The sequence below is a fragment of the Aulostomus chinensis genome, chromosome 15 (genome assembly GCF_037954235.1).
Source record: "Aulostomus chinensis isolate RoL2024-O1b breed Wild chromosome 15, RoL_Achi_v1.0, whole genome shotgun sequence".
NCBI classification, from domain to species: Eukaryota; Metazoa; Chordata; class Actinopteri; order Syngnathiformes; family Aulostomidae; genus Aulostomus; species Aulostomus chinensis.
The window spans coordinates 13,508,860-13,527,079 of record NC_141334.1 but is presented as its reverse complement, the minus strand read 5'-3'; the positions used below and the strand labels follow the sequence as shown (position 1 = coordinate 13,527,079).

Here is an 18,220-nt window from a genome sequence, read left to right as displayed (position 1 = left end):
ACCATTTTTGAATTTTGTTATTGGTTTGTCACAAGCCATCTACCTGATTAACTGATGAATTCACCTGCTGGCTGATGTAATCAGAGGACAGAGTGCAGCACAGTTTGGTTCAGAATTAAAATCTTTTATCAAGTTCAGGTTGAGTAACCATGAATGCCACCCTAATGGAACTGATGTACAGTAGACTCTCTTACAGATAATCAATGTATATGAGCATGGTTTTTATTGATTGCCTTTAATGTGTCCAACTATTCCACCAGAACAAGCTTGTTACAAGCGCAAAAAGCTAAAGGTACAGTCGTGCTAACAGTTCTGTGAGGCACAGTGTGCTTTGAGCTAAGTGCTAACATCAACATGCAAACGTACCTCATCAACATGCTAACTTGCCAATGTCACTGGCAGAATGTGAGCCACTTCCCCAGTCAATCGCGTTCGTTAGCATTAGCTCAATGGCACTGGCCAAAGCAGAGACTGACTACTGAGTCTGAAGCTATTTAGAGAAGGGAAAAATAACATTCCTTTGAAGGATTATTGAGTCATGGAGGGGGGGCACAGAGGTCCATATGTCTAGGATGGATCCTCTGGGAACCTTGCACATCTGCTTTATCATTGCCATTGAGACGTTTAGCTAAAAGACAAAAAACACATTTGAGGAAAAGCCAGCAGATCATGGACCATCTGATCAAAAAAATAAAACAAAACACAAACACAATTCGTAGAACGTTCAATAGAAACATTTATTTTATACGTGAGTAAAAGTTATGACAGTATCAACCAATAATCTGCAATTGTACTGAGAGATGGGTCATTATGGCCCTTTGCACATAAATGTAGTGCAATGAATAAAACTGCAAACAAGTGACTCCCATCATGACTCAAAGAAGGAACATGTTGGAGCCGCAAGTTTGTATGTACACAAAGATAACATTGGTCAAACATTAAGACGAACTCCTTGACATAAAGGTGACAGAGGGAGAGCAGTGATGAAAATTCACAGTATCGTTCGACTCAGTCCACAGTACAGCAACGAAATATGAATGTAAAAGCACCTTCTTTTTTTTTCATTTAAACAAGAAAGCCTCGACCATGAAAAGGTCAACGGGTCTATAGGACATCCAAATTCTATATTTTTCTTCAACAGACATGATGTACAAACCACTGTCAGCGTATCAGTGAAGCACAAATTTAGTAAATGAAAAGTGACTTTAAGGTTCTGATCCTGCTGTGCCAGATGTGGCCGTCTCCCAGCTGCAAATGACTGAGCAAGGAACAGGACAACAAAATTACCACATAGCGGGGAGCGGATGGCAACCTGGGGATTGGGTTGATAATAGGAAATAAAAATGTAACAGTCCTTTTCTTTTACAAAGCCTTGAAAAGTTTCACAGATGCTCATAGTGGCACATACAGCATCACGCCAAGTTAGCGCACGTACTCATCCAACTACTATCACACTAAAGGTGTTGACGTCAACTTTTTCCAGCCAGCAGGGAAACCTGACAGTGCGTGATCTGTGAGATTAAATACTCTTATTATGAAAGCACTTCCTCCCCTTTTAAAACTCATCTGGGAGTGGCGAAATTCCTGTCAAATGCTGAGAAGTATTTTAACCCTTGACACAGGGACGGCTATTGTTTTACGAAGTAGTTCTCATTCAAATCACTAGAGGGCGACAAAAACAATTGCATATAGAAAACTGACCTGCTCAAGGGACATGTAAGAATACATAAAGCTACCAATATGGACCAAACACAAAAAAACATTACTTCAATCAAAAAATATATATATAATTTCAATTAAAAAAACTTCACTTCTATCAAAGAAGACATTTTCAATCAAAGAAAAAAATGTATTCAAATGCATTTTTGTTTTAGTCTCAATTTTTTTGGGCATTCAAATGTTTTTTTCTTTAATTGAAGAAGTTTTTCGGATTGAAGTGAAATTTTTTTTATTGACAACATATTTTTGGATTGAAGCAACTTTTTTTGGGATTGAATAATAAAGAAACAAGTTTACCCCCATATAAACAGGACATTACTTGTTTAAAGTATAAATCTTGCACAAAATCAGATTTGTACAAAAAAACAATGTAAACACTTATTGCTTTTTGAGCTAAAAGGTAACATGAGATTCACTTCCACATCAGCAAGTGTTGCATCTTTGGTTTGATCGGTTGCGAATTGTTTTCCTCCATGTTTACTTGCTCTTCTCCTTAGGGGTCCTTCTGCATCTCCGGTAGCAGAGGACCTGGGCCAGCAGGACACAGCTGAGAGCAGCTGACAGTATGTGGGATATCAGAGTAAGAGAGCTTCCTGTGTCCTAGAGGAAACATTTCAGTCTCAGTTAACAACTTTGAGAGCAGCTGAAATATTTGATGTTTGTCCTCCTAAGTGCATACCTGCAGAGCAACAAAGCTGAGCCCCAGGGATGCCGCCCATGTTAGGAACACGGATGGAGAGGACAGTTGGCCTGTGTGGCCATTAGAGTGGTTAGTGACTGCCTGAGCAACCTGGGGGCAACAAATCCAGCACATCTTATCAGATACGTTCACATTAACTGTACATAAAAACATGACGGGTGACAAGAAGAGACGGGACGACAAGAAAGCAGCCTACCTTGCTGGCGAGTAATGCCAGCAGACTAGAAGATTCAAAGACTGAGATCAGTGCTGCAGAAGCATAGGAGCCCAGGAGGAACATGACACTGCTGTAAGCTGAGAGAAGCAGCAATCCTGCTCTCAGACACACACACGAACACGCACACACATGCACACAAGAAGGTGTTTTTTAACCATAGAACCAGAATACACTCGGAGAAAAACACATGACAAATTCTAGATGGTCGCTTGCTACATGGAACAACATTTAAAGAACTTCAGTCGTCTTAAAACTCTTAATCAAGACAGTTTTCCGTCAGCGCCCTTTTTTAGAGGAGTTTTGGGACTTACTGCTTTTTCAGATGAGCGTCCACAAGATGGCGCTCTGCTAACATGAAACAGGACCTCCACAGTGTAGTCTCATCAAATTGTAAATAAGACACAACAATCCTCAGTTTGTTTTCATGGCGGGCCAATAAAATAAAAAAATCCATTCATATTTGTTACATGGTTTTATAGAATTACTGTATGTCTTCACTATAAAAGTATAGGCTTGGAGCTACGCACAGCAGATGGGAAAAGACAAAAGTCTCCTGAGAGATGGACAAGTACCTTTTTCTTAATTTTTTAATATAATTTGTTGCCAATATGAAAAAAAAGGGAAATGGTATCTTTTAGACTACTCACACACTCCTTAAGAGGTGTGTGTGTGTGTGTGTGTGTGTGTGTGTGTGTGTGTGTGTGTGTGTGTTTGTGCACGCGCTAACCTTTGAGCGTGTCACCTCGATAATGCAGAATGAGGAAGACAGTGGTTGCTGTCTGGGTCACCATGAAGAGCCTCTCCCCCCAGGCACTGTGGAGAAGTAAAACACAAGTGAGACATAACAGTTCCCCTCATCTGCAGCAAACACGCTCTGTCTAGGCTGCATTCTTTGACCAGGTAGGTTAGGAATCAATCTGGAATATACCAGTCATATCATGTCATATGTGCAACTTGATGCCAGTTCAAGTCAATGTCAGTTTTGTCAATTTCTCACCAAAAATGTGTTTCATGTCCGGTGTGACGCAAGTTTGCTGTGTGTCTTATCTACCACATTGAAGTGTGTGAAATGGCTTTTAAAGGTAATTGGTCACATACAAGAGGGGGAAGTTGTTGGCCATGACGTACACGACAGGATAAGAGAAGGAATAAAGCTGCAGCAGGACTGCGGTCAGACTCAAACCGTCAGCACTTCCTCTCCACGCGATCTTTAGCAGCTGAAGTAGCTGAGCTGCAGAGACACAGCGGACATGATGACACTGTTACAAACGTTTACTTCTCCAAGGATTCAGTGGTAGAGGGTCTGTGTACCTGTGGTGGCGCCCCCCCCCCCAACCCCCTCCTCTCTCCTCCCCCCTCCATCCTCCACCCTCCTCTTTCCTCCTCCCTCTCACCAAACACCTTCACCTGATCAAATAAATGCAGGTGTTTTGCTGCGTGTCTTTAAAATCCACCCTCAGTGTGAGCAGCTCCTTTGAATTCCTCTGAATTACGGTGTGTTTGAGGAGCTGACATGAAGTCTTGATGCACAATAATCTCAAAAACACTCTATTGTATGTGTCTGGCTAGTCTTGATTTATAATCCCATTCAATGGACTGGAATCTGCAAATACTTTGCTGGAAATGTGTGTTTTGACCAGTTATCACTGGTTTATTTGACTGTTGATAACCATGGCAACCATCATTCTAACCAACTCCACCTGGACTGCTGCACCATGTTTTTAAAATTGCAACATTTTGTCTGTTAATCAGACAAATGAAGCCAATATCATCAAGACCTGTGATCACCTGTAGAAGCACAATTTCTGACCAGAGAATAATCTTAAAAATCTTATCTTCAGATTCAGTCCTGCATGCAACACAGCTGCAGCTTCTTTATAAAGCATCTTTCAAAAAAAAAAAAATCAAGTTGTTATCAGCATGTGGAAATTCCTTTCCTGACGTCATTCAGATGTTTTCATGACGTTATCAGTCCTGCAAAGCACTGTAATCCGGACTAGGATCTAATCATTAACCTGCAGATCCAATCAATATTGATCTCATCATTCATGATGGCGTAAACAGAGGGGAGGGGGGGGGGGGAATCTTACCCAGAAATATGTCCAGGACGATCCACACTGAGACACTTTTGTTCAGGACAAACGTCAGACACGGTACTGCGACGACATGAGCACAAGAGTTACAACATACAACTAAAACCGGTGCGACTGAATCACTAAAACACCAACGAATACCGTAAAGAACAGCACAGATGTTCCTCTGGATAAGTTCTGGGAGTTGGGACACACACACACACACACACGCACGCACACGCCCCCAGCACAACTGGAACCCATTTTCACCAGCGTTTTCCAGCCAAACACTCCAGGACAAACCTCACCGTGGAGCTGCCAGTTGACGACAAGTCTCTCGTAACACTTTTCTGGCATCAAATGTGAAACCAGGAACTCTTTAAAGGGAGACGTGGCCATGACGGGTCCGCTGCTGCTGGTAGGATAATCCGTCACCGAGACAGGGGGCGGGGTCCCAAGACCACCGGATATATTTGTAGTCCGGAAGTACGCTGACCAATATAAAGCCGTTTATTCATTCTTTCTCAGCACAGACTTCGACCTTATGGCCGAATATGCTTCAACTCACGCTGATCTGTTTTACACATTTTCCAATGTTGCTGCAGATTAGTGAGCATCAATCATGAATCCAGTACTTTTTCACTTTGCTTCTGCAAAGCGAGTGAGTGAGTGAGTGAGTGAGCGAATGAGTGAGTGAGTGAGTGAGCGAGCGAGCGAATGAGTGAGTGAGTGAGTGAGTGAGCGAGCGAGCGAATGAGTTCCCTTAATCCCTCTGCATCCTTGCACAACATCCATATCATTAAAACACAGAGAAGATAAACACATCAGCATGACACACACAAAACGTTCCTTCTTTGCCAGAGCAGACATGTTGTATTCTTCAGAATCGTGGTGTCAGAGGGCAGGAAGGCTTCTGTGGAACTTGAAAACTTGAAACAGCTGTTGTTGCAGCTCAGCATTTCCAGGAACACACAAATGTCCTCAGGGATTCAAGGGTGAACGGAAAAGATTTTTGGATGTAAAGAAGTTAAAGGTCAAAACTGCACACACAAAAAAAAAACATTTCTGGCGATAATTCTGGACATTTACAACCTAATAATTACAATTGGACACAAACGTGTCAGGATGAAGTGATGATTACAGGCATCGTGAGGTGGAAAAAATACTATGTATTTTATTACATGTAAAATCATGCACTGCTTCTATTTTTATCCATATAAGCAGGATTTTTGATGCACATGCTCAGATTACCAACACTCAGTACTTCAGTACCCTGCCCTCCAAGAGCACCTGCAGCTTGACTCCAACAGGACAGTTTTTGGGCTGCCCCTTTTTTCCTGAGTGGACTAAATACCTTGTATTCTTCACGTCCCTGCTGGTTTTCAATAACTAAGATCATGGGAAATACATTGAAGTGACATAAAAGGTCAAGACCTCTGAGCTTCTGTGCTGTTGGAAGCTTTATGAGCTGCGTCTGCCATTAAATAACTAATGTCAACATAACTCGTGTGAGGCGAGGAAACTCCGCTCGAGCAGAAAACTTGAAATACTCGGTATTATTATTCCTCAGTATCTCATGTTTAAGGAAAGCTTAGTAGTTTCGTTACTCTAACGACTTCACAGCCTCCCTCAGCTGTCTGATAGAGTTTTGATGTGATAGAAACAAAACGACGTAGTCAGTGTTTAACATCAGCAGAGGTCGTTTATCAGTAGATGTCAATGACACATTGTGTTTGCTACGCTTGTGGCCGCCTTCCTCAAGTCCGAAGTCCAACTGTGCTGTACATCTGGAGTCACAACATCAATACATCACCAGGTAACTGGATCCAAACATCTCCATCTCCTCTAGACAGTTTAACCCTCGTGTGGCGGACATATTTCTGTTACTCAGGACCTTTTCTGGTGATGGACCTGTACCATTGTTGGGGTCTTCAAACAATACAATCAGAACAATTTATACAAAAATGCTTCACAGATGTTGACCTTATCTTAATTACAACCAATACAGACCATAGCATATAGTGTATATTGTTGATATGTGCTATTTACCCCTGTTAAATGACATTCATCAGTATTTGTTGTTGTTGTTTTTTTACGAAATGTGATTTTGGTCAAACAAATCAATAAAAATCAAAACTGGGAGGAATAAATCATGTTTATCATCAACAAATATAGAGGAGCTCTTAATCAGGGTCTTAATTGTTGGTGTACGTTGATTTAAATAAAACTGAAATTAGGATACAGAACACAAATTTAACAATGAACACACGCCCCCACAGTAAGGCAGGAAACAGCAAAGCTTTCTGGGGCCCAGCCAAAAGGAGGGGGCAAATGTAGTCCAGTCATAAAGACCTGGAGGGCCCTTCCACTGGGCTCCTGTTCAGAGAGCGAGTCATTATTCAAACGGCCCTGATTGAACACATCTACACACAACACTCGGGTTAGAGAATGTTACCGACATTGTGCCCGTTCCCGCCAGACGTTGGTGTAGGTTCCCGCACACGCAGAGGAGAGAGAGTCTGAGAAATGTGGGAACAGACAGGTTCTCCTTATTGAAATGGAACAATGTTGCAACCTGGCCTGCCAGGCACCAGACCTGCTCCCCTGCACTCGTCGCCCTCTGTAGTGTAAAAAAAACTACACACACTGTGTTGTTTCCTGGATCCTAAAGTATAATGGATGTAACACACACGCACGCACACACACACACACACACACACACACACACACACACACACACACACACACAATAGTGAGGAAGACCAGGTAAAGGTACAAAGTAAACCTTATCCTTGTAAAACACATAAACCTCATACTCATAACCTTCGGGTCCAGTGGCTCCAGCCTGTATGTCATGGAAATGTGTAGGGGTGCCAAATGAAAATGAGGTCATTGACATGTTCTTCACCGATCAGCCAAGGGTTGGGATATTTTTTATTCTTATTTTTATTTATTATAGTTAACACTGAAAATGGGTCCCACGGACTCAAACCTCTTCAGAGGGTTAAAAGACATCATATGACAGAAGCAGGCAAGAAACTGAGTTTTTGGAGGCTCGATCGCTCAACTGATATGGCCATCCATTACCTGACTCAGATGACCTGCATGCATTTCTCTATCTAATAAACAGACCGCGTCACATTGTCAGACTGGACAGAAACAGCCTTGTCTCCAAAGTTGTCTCGGACTGAGTCACATTCCCTGCTGCCTATCCCGGCTGTTTGTTCACGTTATCAGCCAATCCTACACCTCCCACACCCAAACATCACACACACACACACACACACACACACACACACACACACACACACATACACACACACACTAAACTTCAGACCAGACACAGTGGAAGCGCATTTCCTTCTTTTAGTCAGTTTCAGCTCAACGTTTACTCTGAAAACGGGAAGCAGACGACGGGGTGCTGAACATTTTTATTTTTATTATTACCAGAAAATTAATTCTCATTCCCTGACAACAACATGTGTACTGGAAAATGTTCCCGCTGCATCGCTGTGACTCTTTACCCGTTAGCTTTTATATCCATCCTCTGTAACATAATACTGTTCTTTCCTGGTGGGGACATCAAATATGTCAAAGATGGACATATTACCGAGGAGGTGAAGTACATGGGAGGACTCATCGGAGGGGGTTTGATGGTGAGTTGTCTTCTCTAACTCTTCTAACATTGTAAATTCTCTGAAAAGATTTTTTTTCCAGTTTTCTTAATATGTCTTAGCTTGAACAAAATTGAAATTAAGCTTCTAGTTTTGGGATTTAGATCAATTTTTGATTTTAAGATGCTCCTGTGATGCGTTCTGGAGCTTCAAGAAGATTTTTTTTTTTTGATCAACTCTTCAGGTGTTGGTTCCAGCCTTTTACATCCACCTGACTGGAAAAAGGGGCTGCTGCGAGAACCGCTGCGGGGTGAGTCTCCAAGATGCTGAGTGAATGATGCCTGGCTCCTTGCTTGTCTTTGAAAGTGAGAGGCATCACCAAGACACACTTCTCCTCTTTTGTATGTGTGCGCGTCTGTGTGTGTGTTTGTGTGTGCGCGTCTGTGTGTGTGTGTGTGTGTGAAAGAAACTGCTAAGAAATTGTTTTTGTATGTTTTCTTCAGTTGGAGGTGAAAGAAAATTTGAATGAAATTTAATTAAAAAAAATTTTTTAAACAGTTAAAACAAATACATGTTTATTTTAAAATAAATAAATGTTTGTTTGGCGTTCTAAATTGCCATAGCCAAAAAGTGAAATTCTGCTAACACTGCGTTATAAAATGTAAACGTTCATGTGGAAATGTTAAAGTCAATTACAAACTGGATTTTCACCGGATCTTTTTGAACACAAATTATAAATTAAAGCTGCAAGCAGCGTTGTTAGGGCCTGCGGCCGCGTCGTTGACACCGACCCGAATCCAACGGTGTCTTGGTCGAGTGTGTAGGCCTTGTAGTTTAGGAGTTCGAAGCCTGAGTCTGATCAGAGAGTGAGAGCAGAGCCGAGCGCTGGCCCTTTAAGAACCCCTCCCCCGCTGCACTGTGTCTGATCTGTGCTAGAGTGGAGAGAGAGGAGGAGCACCAGAATTGTAGTGTGGAAAAGCTGAATAAGTCGGCTTACGTTGGTAAAAAGTGACTCATAATACCATATTTTTGTAGGGATTTTTGTCAGGAATGCAGTGGTGTGTCTTGTAAAGCTGTGGGATGGATGGTGTAGACGTGAGAAGCATTTGTTTGACAGTATGTACCCTGAGAGGAGACGGTCTCCCCATAGGCTTCCATTGTAAGCGTGAAACGTGTCTCCCCCACTTTGACGGCTTGTAAAATCCAAACCGAGTGATTCATTTAAAAACCTTTAGCAACTTTTAATCAGCACAGTTGGGAGAGTAATGTGTGAAAGTTTGGAAGCGATAGCATTAATGGCCTAGGAGGAGATAGATTTTGTTCGGGGAGTAAAAAAAAGTCCTGATTTTGACAGTTTTGTCCAATTAGTGGACATTCTGTTGTAGTTAGGTGAGAGGTGAGAGTGTAGGAATTGTTCGTCTTGATGACACGGAGACGATGCAACGGTGTTGGTCCCATGTTTGTGGGACATTCGTGGGAGGAGTTATAGCGCTCTAAATGATAAAAAAAACTTATCTTTTTGATGTGTGGCTCCCTAGGTGGCGCTATAGACTTGTGGTGTTTTTCTTTTTGATTAGAGAATGTTTAGCCAGACCGGACAATTGTGCCGAATTTCAGCGAATTTCATGCATGTTCAGGGGGTGAAATTAGATTATTTTATGTTATGTTATGTGCATAATGCGCCTATTGCGCGTGCTCATTGACAGCAAGAACAGTCCAGTACCAGGTTTTGAATGGGTGTGTATGGGAAAACCGGCTCCGGGCCGTCTGGCCGAGCTGCCTCATGGGTTTAGGGGGGGCTGGGACACTGTTTAGTGTGTGTTTTTGGCGCTGCTAATGTGTTGCTCTGCCGAGCAAACATAATAGAGTCTTCGCCTGAAGGTACTCTAAAAAGGAAAGCAAAGGTTTAGCGTGTGACAGTGCGAGTGTGTGACTCTAAGAAACTGACGCTCTGATCAATTCGCACATTCAGGTGAGAACCTGAAAGCTCTATCAGGGAAGGTTTTACAAAAACAAAGTTAAAAGTAAACCAGAAGTACCTTCTGGCTCAGGCCCTAATTAAACGTAGCATTGCATTGAAAATGAAGGTCAGGCGAACTCCAGTTAACAAATGCTAAATGGTGCAGCGTCACGAAAGCGTTGCAAAACAACCCGGAATTAAAAAAAATATATAATTTTTTAATCCTCAAGTGTTGAGATGAAATGTGTTCTCTCAGTACTCCTGACTGGGTATCAATCATGTAATTAAAAAAAAAAACTTAAATAAAAATGAAGTTTATTCCTTTTAAGTAATGACAATTTTTTTTTTTAGCGGTGGTATGGAGGTTCAAGCGAGCCCACTTTAATTGATTCCTAACAGGCTCTCATGGAAAGTGGAAAGTCAGAAAAAATCAATTTGAGGAATGTGAGACGGGAAACAATGTCTAATTAAGAGCCTGTTCCTCCCTGGAGTCATAAATACCTCATCTATCACTGGAGGGACTGTTGGCCTGAAGGAAAGCAGCGCTGACCCGCTGACACTGAAGCCGTACTGAACTGACCTTTACTTATCAACTCTGCAGATGTTCTTATCCATTGCATTTGCAGCAGTGGGTGTGACTGGCGCCCTGTACAGTTTTGCTGTGGCGGTGCTTGGTTTGCGGAATGGACCCCTGTGCAAAGTTGGTATTTTTTGGAATACACCCTTCAAAAACCGGTGAGTAGACCCTTCAGTGACGCTTCGGTCCCTACGGCCTTGTTCACTCATGAAGCTCTTCTTCCTCGCAGTGACCAGGATTACCTGACAGATGACAAATACTGGATGTTGTGCACAGAGCCGAAGAACATAGTGCAGTTCAACACTGGACTGTTCGCTACTCTGCTGGCCACCAGCTGCCTGCAAGTGGTTCTCTGTGCCATCCAGATGATCAACGGCCTCTTCGGCTGCCTGTGCGGAACCTGCAGAGACAAAGGGGTACGGTTCCCTGCCGCTAAACGAACCCAAACATTTCAGATCACTTTTCACTGTTTCTTCAATTTCACTGAGTCTTTTTTGTTTGTTCACAGCCTCTGTGAGCTCCCCATCAGGAAGGCAGTTACCACATGTGCGGGACTAGCACCCCCTGCTGGAAGACTGAGAGTAGTGTTCCATGCCACATCTGCAAAACATTATTCGCTTGTGTCTCTACTTCACTTCATATTTCAAGTTGCACGATGCTTCATTCTTAACTATATAAACTAACACAGAAATCTGAAACATATGTAGCCATGAAAATGTCACAGTATCGGAAATATTTCACAATAACCACGAGATAATCAAGAATAACATACAGACACAATTCTCCTTCAGTGACACATTTAATCTGGATGGTATGACTACAATGAACACGACGGGGTGATATCTAAAATGGCTTCTAAAAACGTATCATATTCCTAATTAAAAATAAGTCTTGATGGAAAATGACAGAATATTCTGAACTAGTGAGCTCTGAAACTCACCTATACTTGGAATGAATGATGAGCCAGTTAGAGGTTCTGTCTCTGGGTCTCATTCATGAAATGTTCTTATGCACTTTTTTTTTTTTAGGCAAAGCCTTGTGTTGAACTCCTTGCTCCTCGTCCTTTGCAGCCAGATGACCCTCTTTTGCATTTTGGCACCATGGAGAATATCTAATAAACCTGTCATAATTGTGCTGTCGTAGCACAGCGCTGTGTTTTGATTGTGTTTCATTCATTCATTTTATATGTTTACGGATATTCCCTCGGATAAACCCTTCAAACCTGCCTTATTTCCCAATCCCAGTCTTTGTAGTCTCCCTAGCACAGTTGGCGTTTTTCCGCGTAGCAAGACATGCGGTTTGAAAATAGCAGCCCACAAAAAGCGAGCCTTCTAGTAACATGAATATCTTTACGACCATAACTTTAACTTTACAAACTGAAGACGGATACAAGCATACAAAATAGATGTCAGGAGCAAGGAGTAACACATCCACAAATAGAATTTTTACTTCCTGCCTGTAAGACCTGATTTAGGGCTAAAAAAACTGTGCAAAAACAAATGAGTGCATAAGAATATTTTGTGAAAGAAGCATTATCTTTTACAATACTGTAAAGGCTATGTCATGATTCAAAGGCAAAAGAAAAGGAGTGGAATGAAACATGTCAACATGTCATGAAAAGACACAGGACGAGCCTGTGAAGGAGGCTTACATTTGTAACACGCGCTAACGGTGTTTTCTGATTATACCTGTAATAGACCGCCATGGCTCTTTGAAAGGTAGTGCTGGTCCAGAGTCAGTAAAAGTCATCTCACATTATCAGAGTTTCATTTGTCACACAGCAGGGTGAGATCTGACACTGAGACGCTCCGCTGGGAATTATTCCAGAATTAAAAAAAAAAAAAAAAAAAGTCACTACAACACGTCAGGTGACTTCAGTAAATAAGAATATTAAGAATATATCGCTTTTTTCAGGATTAAATCTGCACGCATCAAAGATAATCTCACGATCTAAAGGAGTGTTTCACTTCCTCACAGAAGAGGATCAGGATGATTTCATTGCTGAGGTAGGACTTAGATCAATGAATGGAGTGTTGACAATCTCTCACAGAGGCTTGTTAATATTGTGTATATATCTATATTGGCTTAAGCATTTTTTTGAAGTGTAACTAACAATATTTAGATCAAAAAATAAATTAATATCAGGATTGAAAAGATGTAAACACTATGTTAAAGTTACAAATCATTTCAGTTTAACAAATGCAGGAATTGGCAAAAGCCACAGTTCCCACACAGGATCGATGTCGAGGCTTCAGCTGGAGTTTGGATGTGCTTATGGGGCAATAATAATACTTCACTTCCAGTTTACTGCTCCTTCACATCTGTTAGACGTACTCCAACTAGTCGAACTGCTTCATCATGAGCTTGCGACTGGCTTCGTATCCCAGGAACAAAGCTCCATTAGCAGGGAAGGTGCGGACCATGGTGGGGGTGAGACCAGAGTAGAGGGCCCTCATTCCTGGACAAAGGAAACAGCAAAGATGACATTCTGATTGACACTTTCACCAGTGAATGTGAAAGATTAAACCAAGACTTCTCCTGCCCACCTTCAGTCTGTGCGATGGTCATGAAGGTTTTGAAAAACCCTGCCTGTTTGCCTGTCATAGACATGACCTGGATCCGGGACTTGACACAGTCCATAGGATAGACCACCAGCCACAGGCACGCCCCTCCGAAACCCCCGCTGAACACAATCGGAGCGACACCTACACACACCCACACCCGCACACAAGTATAGTTAGAGGTAATGAACTATCTTAGGTAGTGATTAAATTAGCTGTAGAAAAAGTACAACTTCATAAGCGCTAAAATGCATTTAAAAAACTTTGAATTCACCAGCTTTTGGGAAATAAGCTTAAATGTCAACTTCACCCAAGCAAGACTAAAAGATAAGACCCCCTTCTCTCCTCTGTGCTGCATGAGAGAGCTGAGACCCTCAGAGACCGTCTGACTGCTAGTTAGCTTAACAACAACGAATGACAGTGGGTGGGACGCGTTAGCAAAGCTCTGTTTTTTAGCTTGAATATAACTGTGGTTGTGCATAAGATTAATTATGTAATAACTTTGAATTAAGAGCTTTGTAGCTTTGGAATCAGACACATATTTGGAACTACTTTCCTGGCTAGTGGCAGTGATTTGATGAAGCACCTCAAAAGCCCCATTGTGATTTGGGCCAGCAAAACCAAACATATGTTAATGAGTAGAAGAGCAACTGCTACGACTAATCAAGGCTGACTTAGTATGTGAGGACAGAGGGTTCCTGCTTGACAAACCAAGATCCTGAACCTGATTGTTCACCCAGAATTCCCTGAATCAAGTGGGGACTATTCTTTTAATCAACGGTAGGATATGTGCGGTTACCTATGTCGTCTTTGTCACATTTCATATAGTCTGCGAAGGCAGTTCGGCTGAGCTCATAGGCACCAAAGAAGCAGAAGTAACCAGGAACCTCTCTGGCGATGGTGGTGGTCAGGCCCTGAAAGAAGCCCTGCGGTCCCTCGTTCCTCATGATGGATTTCACCACCGACCACACGGTGCTTCAGGCAGATGACAGAGACATGCCACTTCACACTTTCGTACTAAAATATATATACAAAAATGAAACTACAAAAAAATGTACGAAGCTGAGACTTAGTAAACAAGTATATTACAAGTTAAACGGGACTTCAGTTCTTAGAAGTTTTTTAATGACGAATCACAGTTCCACTATCTTTGGTAATGCTGAAAATAGATATACTAGGGATGAATGTGGAACAATTAAACGAGCCAAGAGCTGTTCCAACCACTTACTTCTGACTGTTTGCAATCTTGCCTGATACCTCCATCTCATACATGGCTTGTAGCCGACACTTGACCAGCTCGGTGGGGCAAAGTACTAGCGAGGAGAAGATGGACGCTACTGAGCCGGCGCAGGCTTTCTGCATGTCACTGACAAGGATGAAATAACCGACAGACCACTTAGTAGACCTTCCATTTCATCATCGGAGTTACGGTTGGTTAGGGTAACACCTCAGTACCTCAGCACTGCGTCACTGTGCAGTCCAGCTGTGAAGCGGATCACCTGCTGGCAGAAGCCGTAGCTCATGAAGAGCACCGAGTTCTCAGCGATGTTAGCCATCAGCGCCGGCGTGGTGCCCTGGTAGAAACCACGGATTCCCACCTGTTTGTACGTGGACGTCACGCAGTGGAAGAAACCTCGGTACAGCGTAGGAAAAGTCTGCATCTTGACCTTTGCTGTGTCGAGAGGCTGTCCACTGAAGACACATGCAGCCCCCCCTTTGGAGGAAGACATGTGCAAACATGGTAAACAAACAAACAGGCTGATAAAGAGGAAAATCAAAGATTGCACACAACCTATGCGCGGTGAAGCAAGAGAAGAATCACAGACGGCTTTTTAGGGGGGGGGGGGGGGTACCAGTCGATGGAAACACAGTGGTAAACGAGCCGGAAAAATGCAGGAGTCATCAAAACACCGTGCTGGGTCAGTCAGACATACTGGAGCATATCAGAGTCTGCTACATTAACCGATGCTGCCGAGGCCGATCACACAGTGGGTCGCTAATACTTAAGAGTGAATAACTTGATGAAAGGCCGAAACTGGTCAGACGTGTATTGGTGGCTCTGCAGCTGTGATCAGTCCAAAGATTGATTAGGAGGGAAGAACCTCTACTCTGTTGCTTTTTGTTTAGTTCCCTCAAAGGCAACAGAGAAACAGAGGCTTCTCTCAGGTGGATCACGTCATACTGATTTGAGTTACATTGTCCGGTTAAATTCAGTTGATCTTAATAATCAAAGTCAAAAAACAAATTTTCGAAGAAGATGCAAGCGAAAATTAAGTTAATCAGACAGAGCTTGGGAATTGGCAAATATTCAACATTAGAGATGTGGTACACACCGAATATCAGAGTCGTTGTTTTGTTTTTTTTAATTTTACCTTATAAGAAGGGATACAGGTGTTGAACATTCTGGGTACATTTGTATTTTTGATGTTTCAGCCCTTAGCAGAGCAAAAAAGAGAGTGACAGGAACCCCATTCAATCAAATCACTCCAAAACATCCCCAGAAAGAGATTCTATCTTCTCACTGTTGATCTTGAAGAAATTCTTAGAGCCAAAACGTCATCTGCATTTTTCAAATCAAGCCCAACTTTCTTCCACTCTTCTAAGTCTGCATCCAGCGATCCTGAAAAATCTTTAGCAATCAAAATATTCCCAATAAATGATCATTTTAGGTTACCTATGGCTCCTGCGGAGAGGTCAATGATGGCCTGGACCACCGGGTGCGGAGCCATGGTGACAAACGTTGCCAGAGGAGGTTTCTCTTTCTGTCAGCAACCTAGTAAAACCACATTAACAGCTATTTGCCTCCACTTGCCACGAGAACATTTCTTTACTCATCACACATTCTACGATCAACAGTCATATATGTCTTCCAATACTCCCCAGGGATGGGGAACAGATGCTATAGTGTTCGTCTATCAACAGCAGAATCTGATCCTGGGACAGGCAGCGGCAGCTGGGTTAAAAACTGCACCACAATAAACCCAGTAATTGTGTACAGCACAGTTATAGAGAGTGTATGGAAGCAAGGGGGCAGCCATGCCCGAGTCAATGCAAGGACACAATAACCTTTACTAAAATAAGTCTCTCTGAAGGAGGCTAAGGGTGAAATGCATTGTTTGACTGGGTATTAGGTTACCAATTCCAATTTTAAACTGAACATACAACTCTTAAACTTTTGAAGTCCAAAAACAACAATTTTAACAAGATATATCTGACATATTTTCATAATCTAAATGATATGAGTACAAACAAGGGACAAGGATATACAAAGGCTGACAGCAACAAACTCTTACAACAGAAAGCCATTTTTAACCAAAACTACTAAACCTTTGATTAAAATGAGGCTGTCTGTCCGACAACATTCAGGGCAAACTTCCCATCGAAACCACAGCTATTCTACCTCTCCTGCTGTGGTACCGTAACAAGTAAAAGTACTCCGTTAGCAGACATTTAGAGGTTACCACTAGATGGTAGCAAAAGCTAGTCTTCGCACTCGACATCTTTTAATAATTAAGTATAATAGCACGTAAATTATCGTTGAAATGAGACATTTTAAGATTAAATAAGCAAACTCTCCTTCAGAGGGAGAATTTACTTACGTCACTGATTGCATCATGTCCGCTTGTAAAAATCACTGATATGGTGTAAAAAAAAAAAAAGCCGTGTTAAGTTAAACTTTTCCCTATGTGGCTTGGTTTGGCTTTATAAATATCAATTCTCCATAGATTAACGCACAATAGTGAGTTTAACACAGACACGTACCTTCCGGTTCAACTCGGAGCATCAAGCTGATGTGCTAACCGGTGAGCTGCTAACTGAAGCTAACATCGTCCACGGCTGAGCGCGTGCTAACGTTACACCACCACCTCTATCTCGTTATCTGCTTTGCAACATTCAGCCGTGTGCTCGCTCACTTCAGACAATGAATGGGCCGCACATCGGCGATAAAGGTGTCGACGGGGAGGCTGCTGGTTGTTGCATGACAGCAGAGAGCTTCAAAAATCAAAGAGCTGCCACTCTGCTCCACCTCCACGGTACTAAACCCTCGTCTCCTCAGATCCAGCTGTGCGGTGATGGTGCTGCTCCTCAGCGAGGAGGAGGCCACTTCTCTCTCCGTGCTTGGTTTGTTTACTAATTTATTCGGGATTTCAATGAATGAAAAGAAAATATCATTCCTGTAACGTAATTAGAACCCCCCCCCCCCCAAAATAATCTTCACACACTCCCTGATTACAAAGAGAACTTTAGAATCCTGTAAATGACAAAAACTACACAGTATGTTCTCTCTCTGGATAGCCTTTTTATTTGTTAGTATTTTCAGTGTCTCCATCCGTAGGCTACGTTCAGGTTGTTTTTTTTATGGATTGGTCTCCTGTCGTCCATTTACACACGAATGAATTTTCCTTAAATATAAAGATTAAAAAGAAGAAATTATGATTTCATATCAAAGCCTTACCTTCAAAATAATGAGTCTAATTATATCTTTTTTTTTTTCTTTTTTCTTTTTTACCGGTTGAGCGTAGTTCCACAAGTCAAATTCTACCTTCAATCCAAAGGAATTTGTTATAAATGCATTCATAGAACAATCTGTGGATTATTTCGGTGTAAGCATTACAGGATACACAAAAGTCAGATAAATCTGTTATAATTATTTGTTTTAAGTTACAGCGTAATAATCACTACGTTGAAGATCTCTGCTGAATTCGTCATGAACGCGTAAACTTCCGGTTTTATAACGTAAAGCGTAAGTTTCATCGTCCCCCTGCTGGTGGAGTTTGTGAACTACAGTTGGCTTTTCTG

The 18,220-nt window shown here is 42.1% G+C and overlaps 3 protein-coding genes across 6 annotated transcripts; 1 reads left to right on the top strand and 2 right to left on the bottom strand.

The window, feature by feature from the left end:
• Positions 1–728: 728 nt before the first annotated feature.
• Positions 729–5,162, bottom strand: LOC147248809 (mannose-P-dolichol utilization defect 1 protein-like). Of its 3 annotated transcripts, none has more exons than XM_086226449.1 (7): positions 5,017–5,162; positions 4,727–4,792; positions 3,735–3,867; positions 3,364–3,449; positions 2,616–2,731; positions 2,399–2,509; positions 729–2,319 (listed from the first exon to the last, which is right to left on the bottom strand). In XM_086226449.1, exons 1-7 carry the CDS (start codon positions 5,105–5,107, stop codon positions 2,197–2,199), a joined length of 726 nt encoding a protein of 241 aa, XP_086082575.1. In that variant the 5' UTR covers positions 5,108–5,162; the 3' UTR covers positions 729–2,196. The 3 variants fall into 3 exon arrangements, with proteins under 3 accessions (XP_086082575.1, XP_086082576.1, XP_086082577.1); XM_086226450.1 differs by having other exon boundaries at positions 3,765–3,867; XM_086226451.1 differs by lacking the exon at positions 4,727–4,792.
• A 2,854-nt stretch (positions 5,163–8,016) lies between these two features.
• tm4sf21a (transmembrane 4 L six family member 21a) lies at positions 8,017–13,031 on the top strand. The gene is made up of 5 exons (XM_086225789.1): positions 8,017–8,364; positions 8,567–8,632; positions 10,884–11,017; positions 11,089–11,275; positions 11,368–13,031. Exons 1-5 carry the CDS (start codon positions 8,188–8,190, stop codon positions 11,374–11,376), a joined length of 573 nt encoding a protein of 190 aa, XP_086081915.1. The 5' UTR covers positions 8,017–8,187; the 3' UTR covers positions 11,377–13,031.
• slc25a15b (solute carrier family 25 member 15b) lies at positions 11,647–17,436 on the bottom strand. Of its 2 annotated transcripts, XM_086225788.1 has the most exons (8): positions 17,183–17,436; positions 17,020–17,054; positions 16,095–16,193; positions 14,876–15,134; positions 14,649–14,786; positions 14,220–14,395; positions 13,406–13,564; positions 11,647–13,317 (listed from the first exon to the last, which is right to left on the bottom strand). In XM_086225788.1, the coding sequence occupies exons 3-8, from the start codon at positions 16,147–16,149 to the stop codon at positions 13,199–13,201; spliced, it is 906 nt and encodes a 301-aa protein (XP_086081914.1). In that variant the 5' UTR covers positions 16,150–16,193; positions 17,020–17,054; positions 17,183–17,436; the 3' UTR covers positions 11,647–13,198. The 2 variants fall into 2 exon arrangements, with proteins under 2 accessions (XP_086081914.1, XP_086081913.1); XM_086225787.1 differs by lacking the exon at positions 17,020–17,054 and having other exon boundaries at positions 17,183–17,435.
• Between the last annotated feature and the right edge of the window lie 784 nt (positions 17,437–18,220).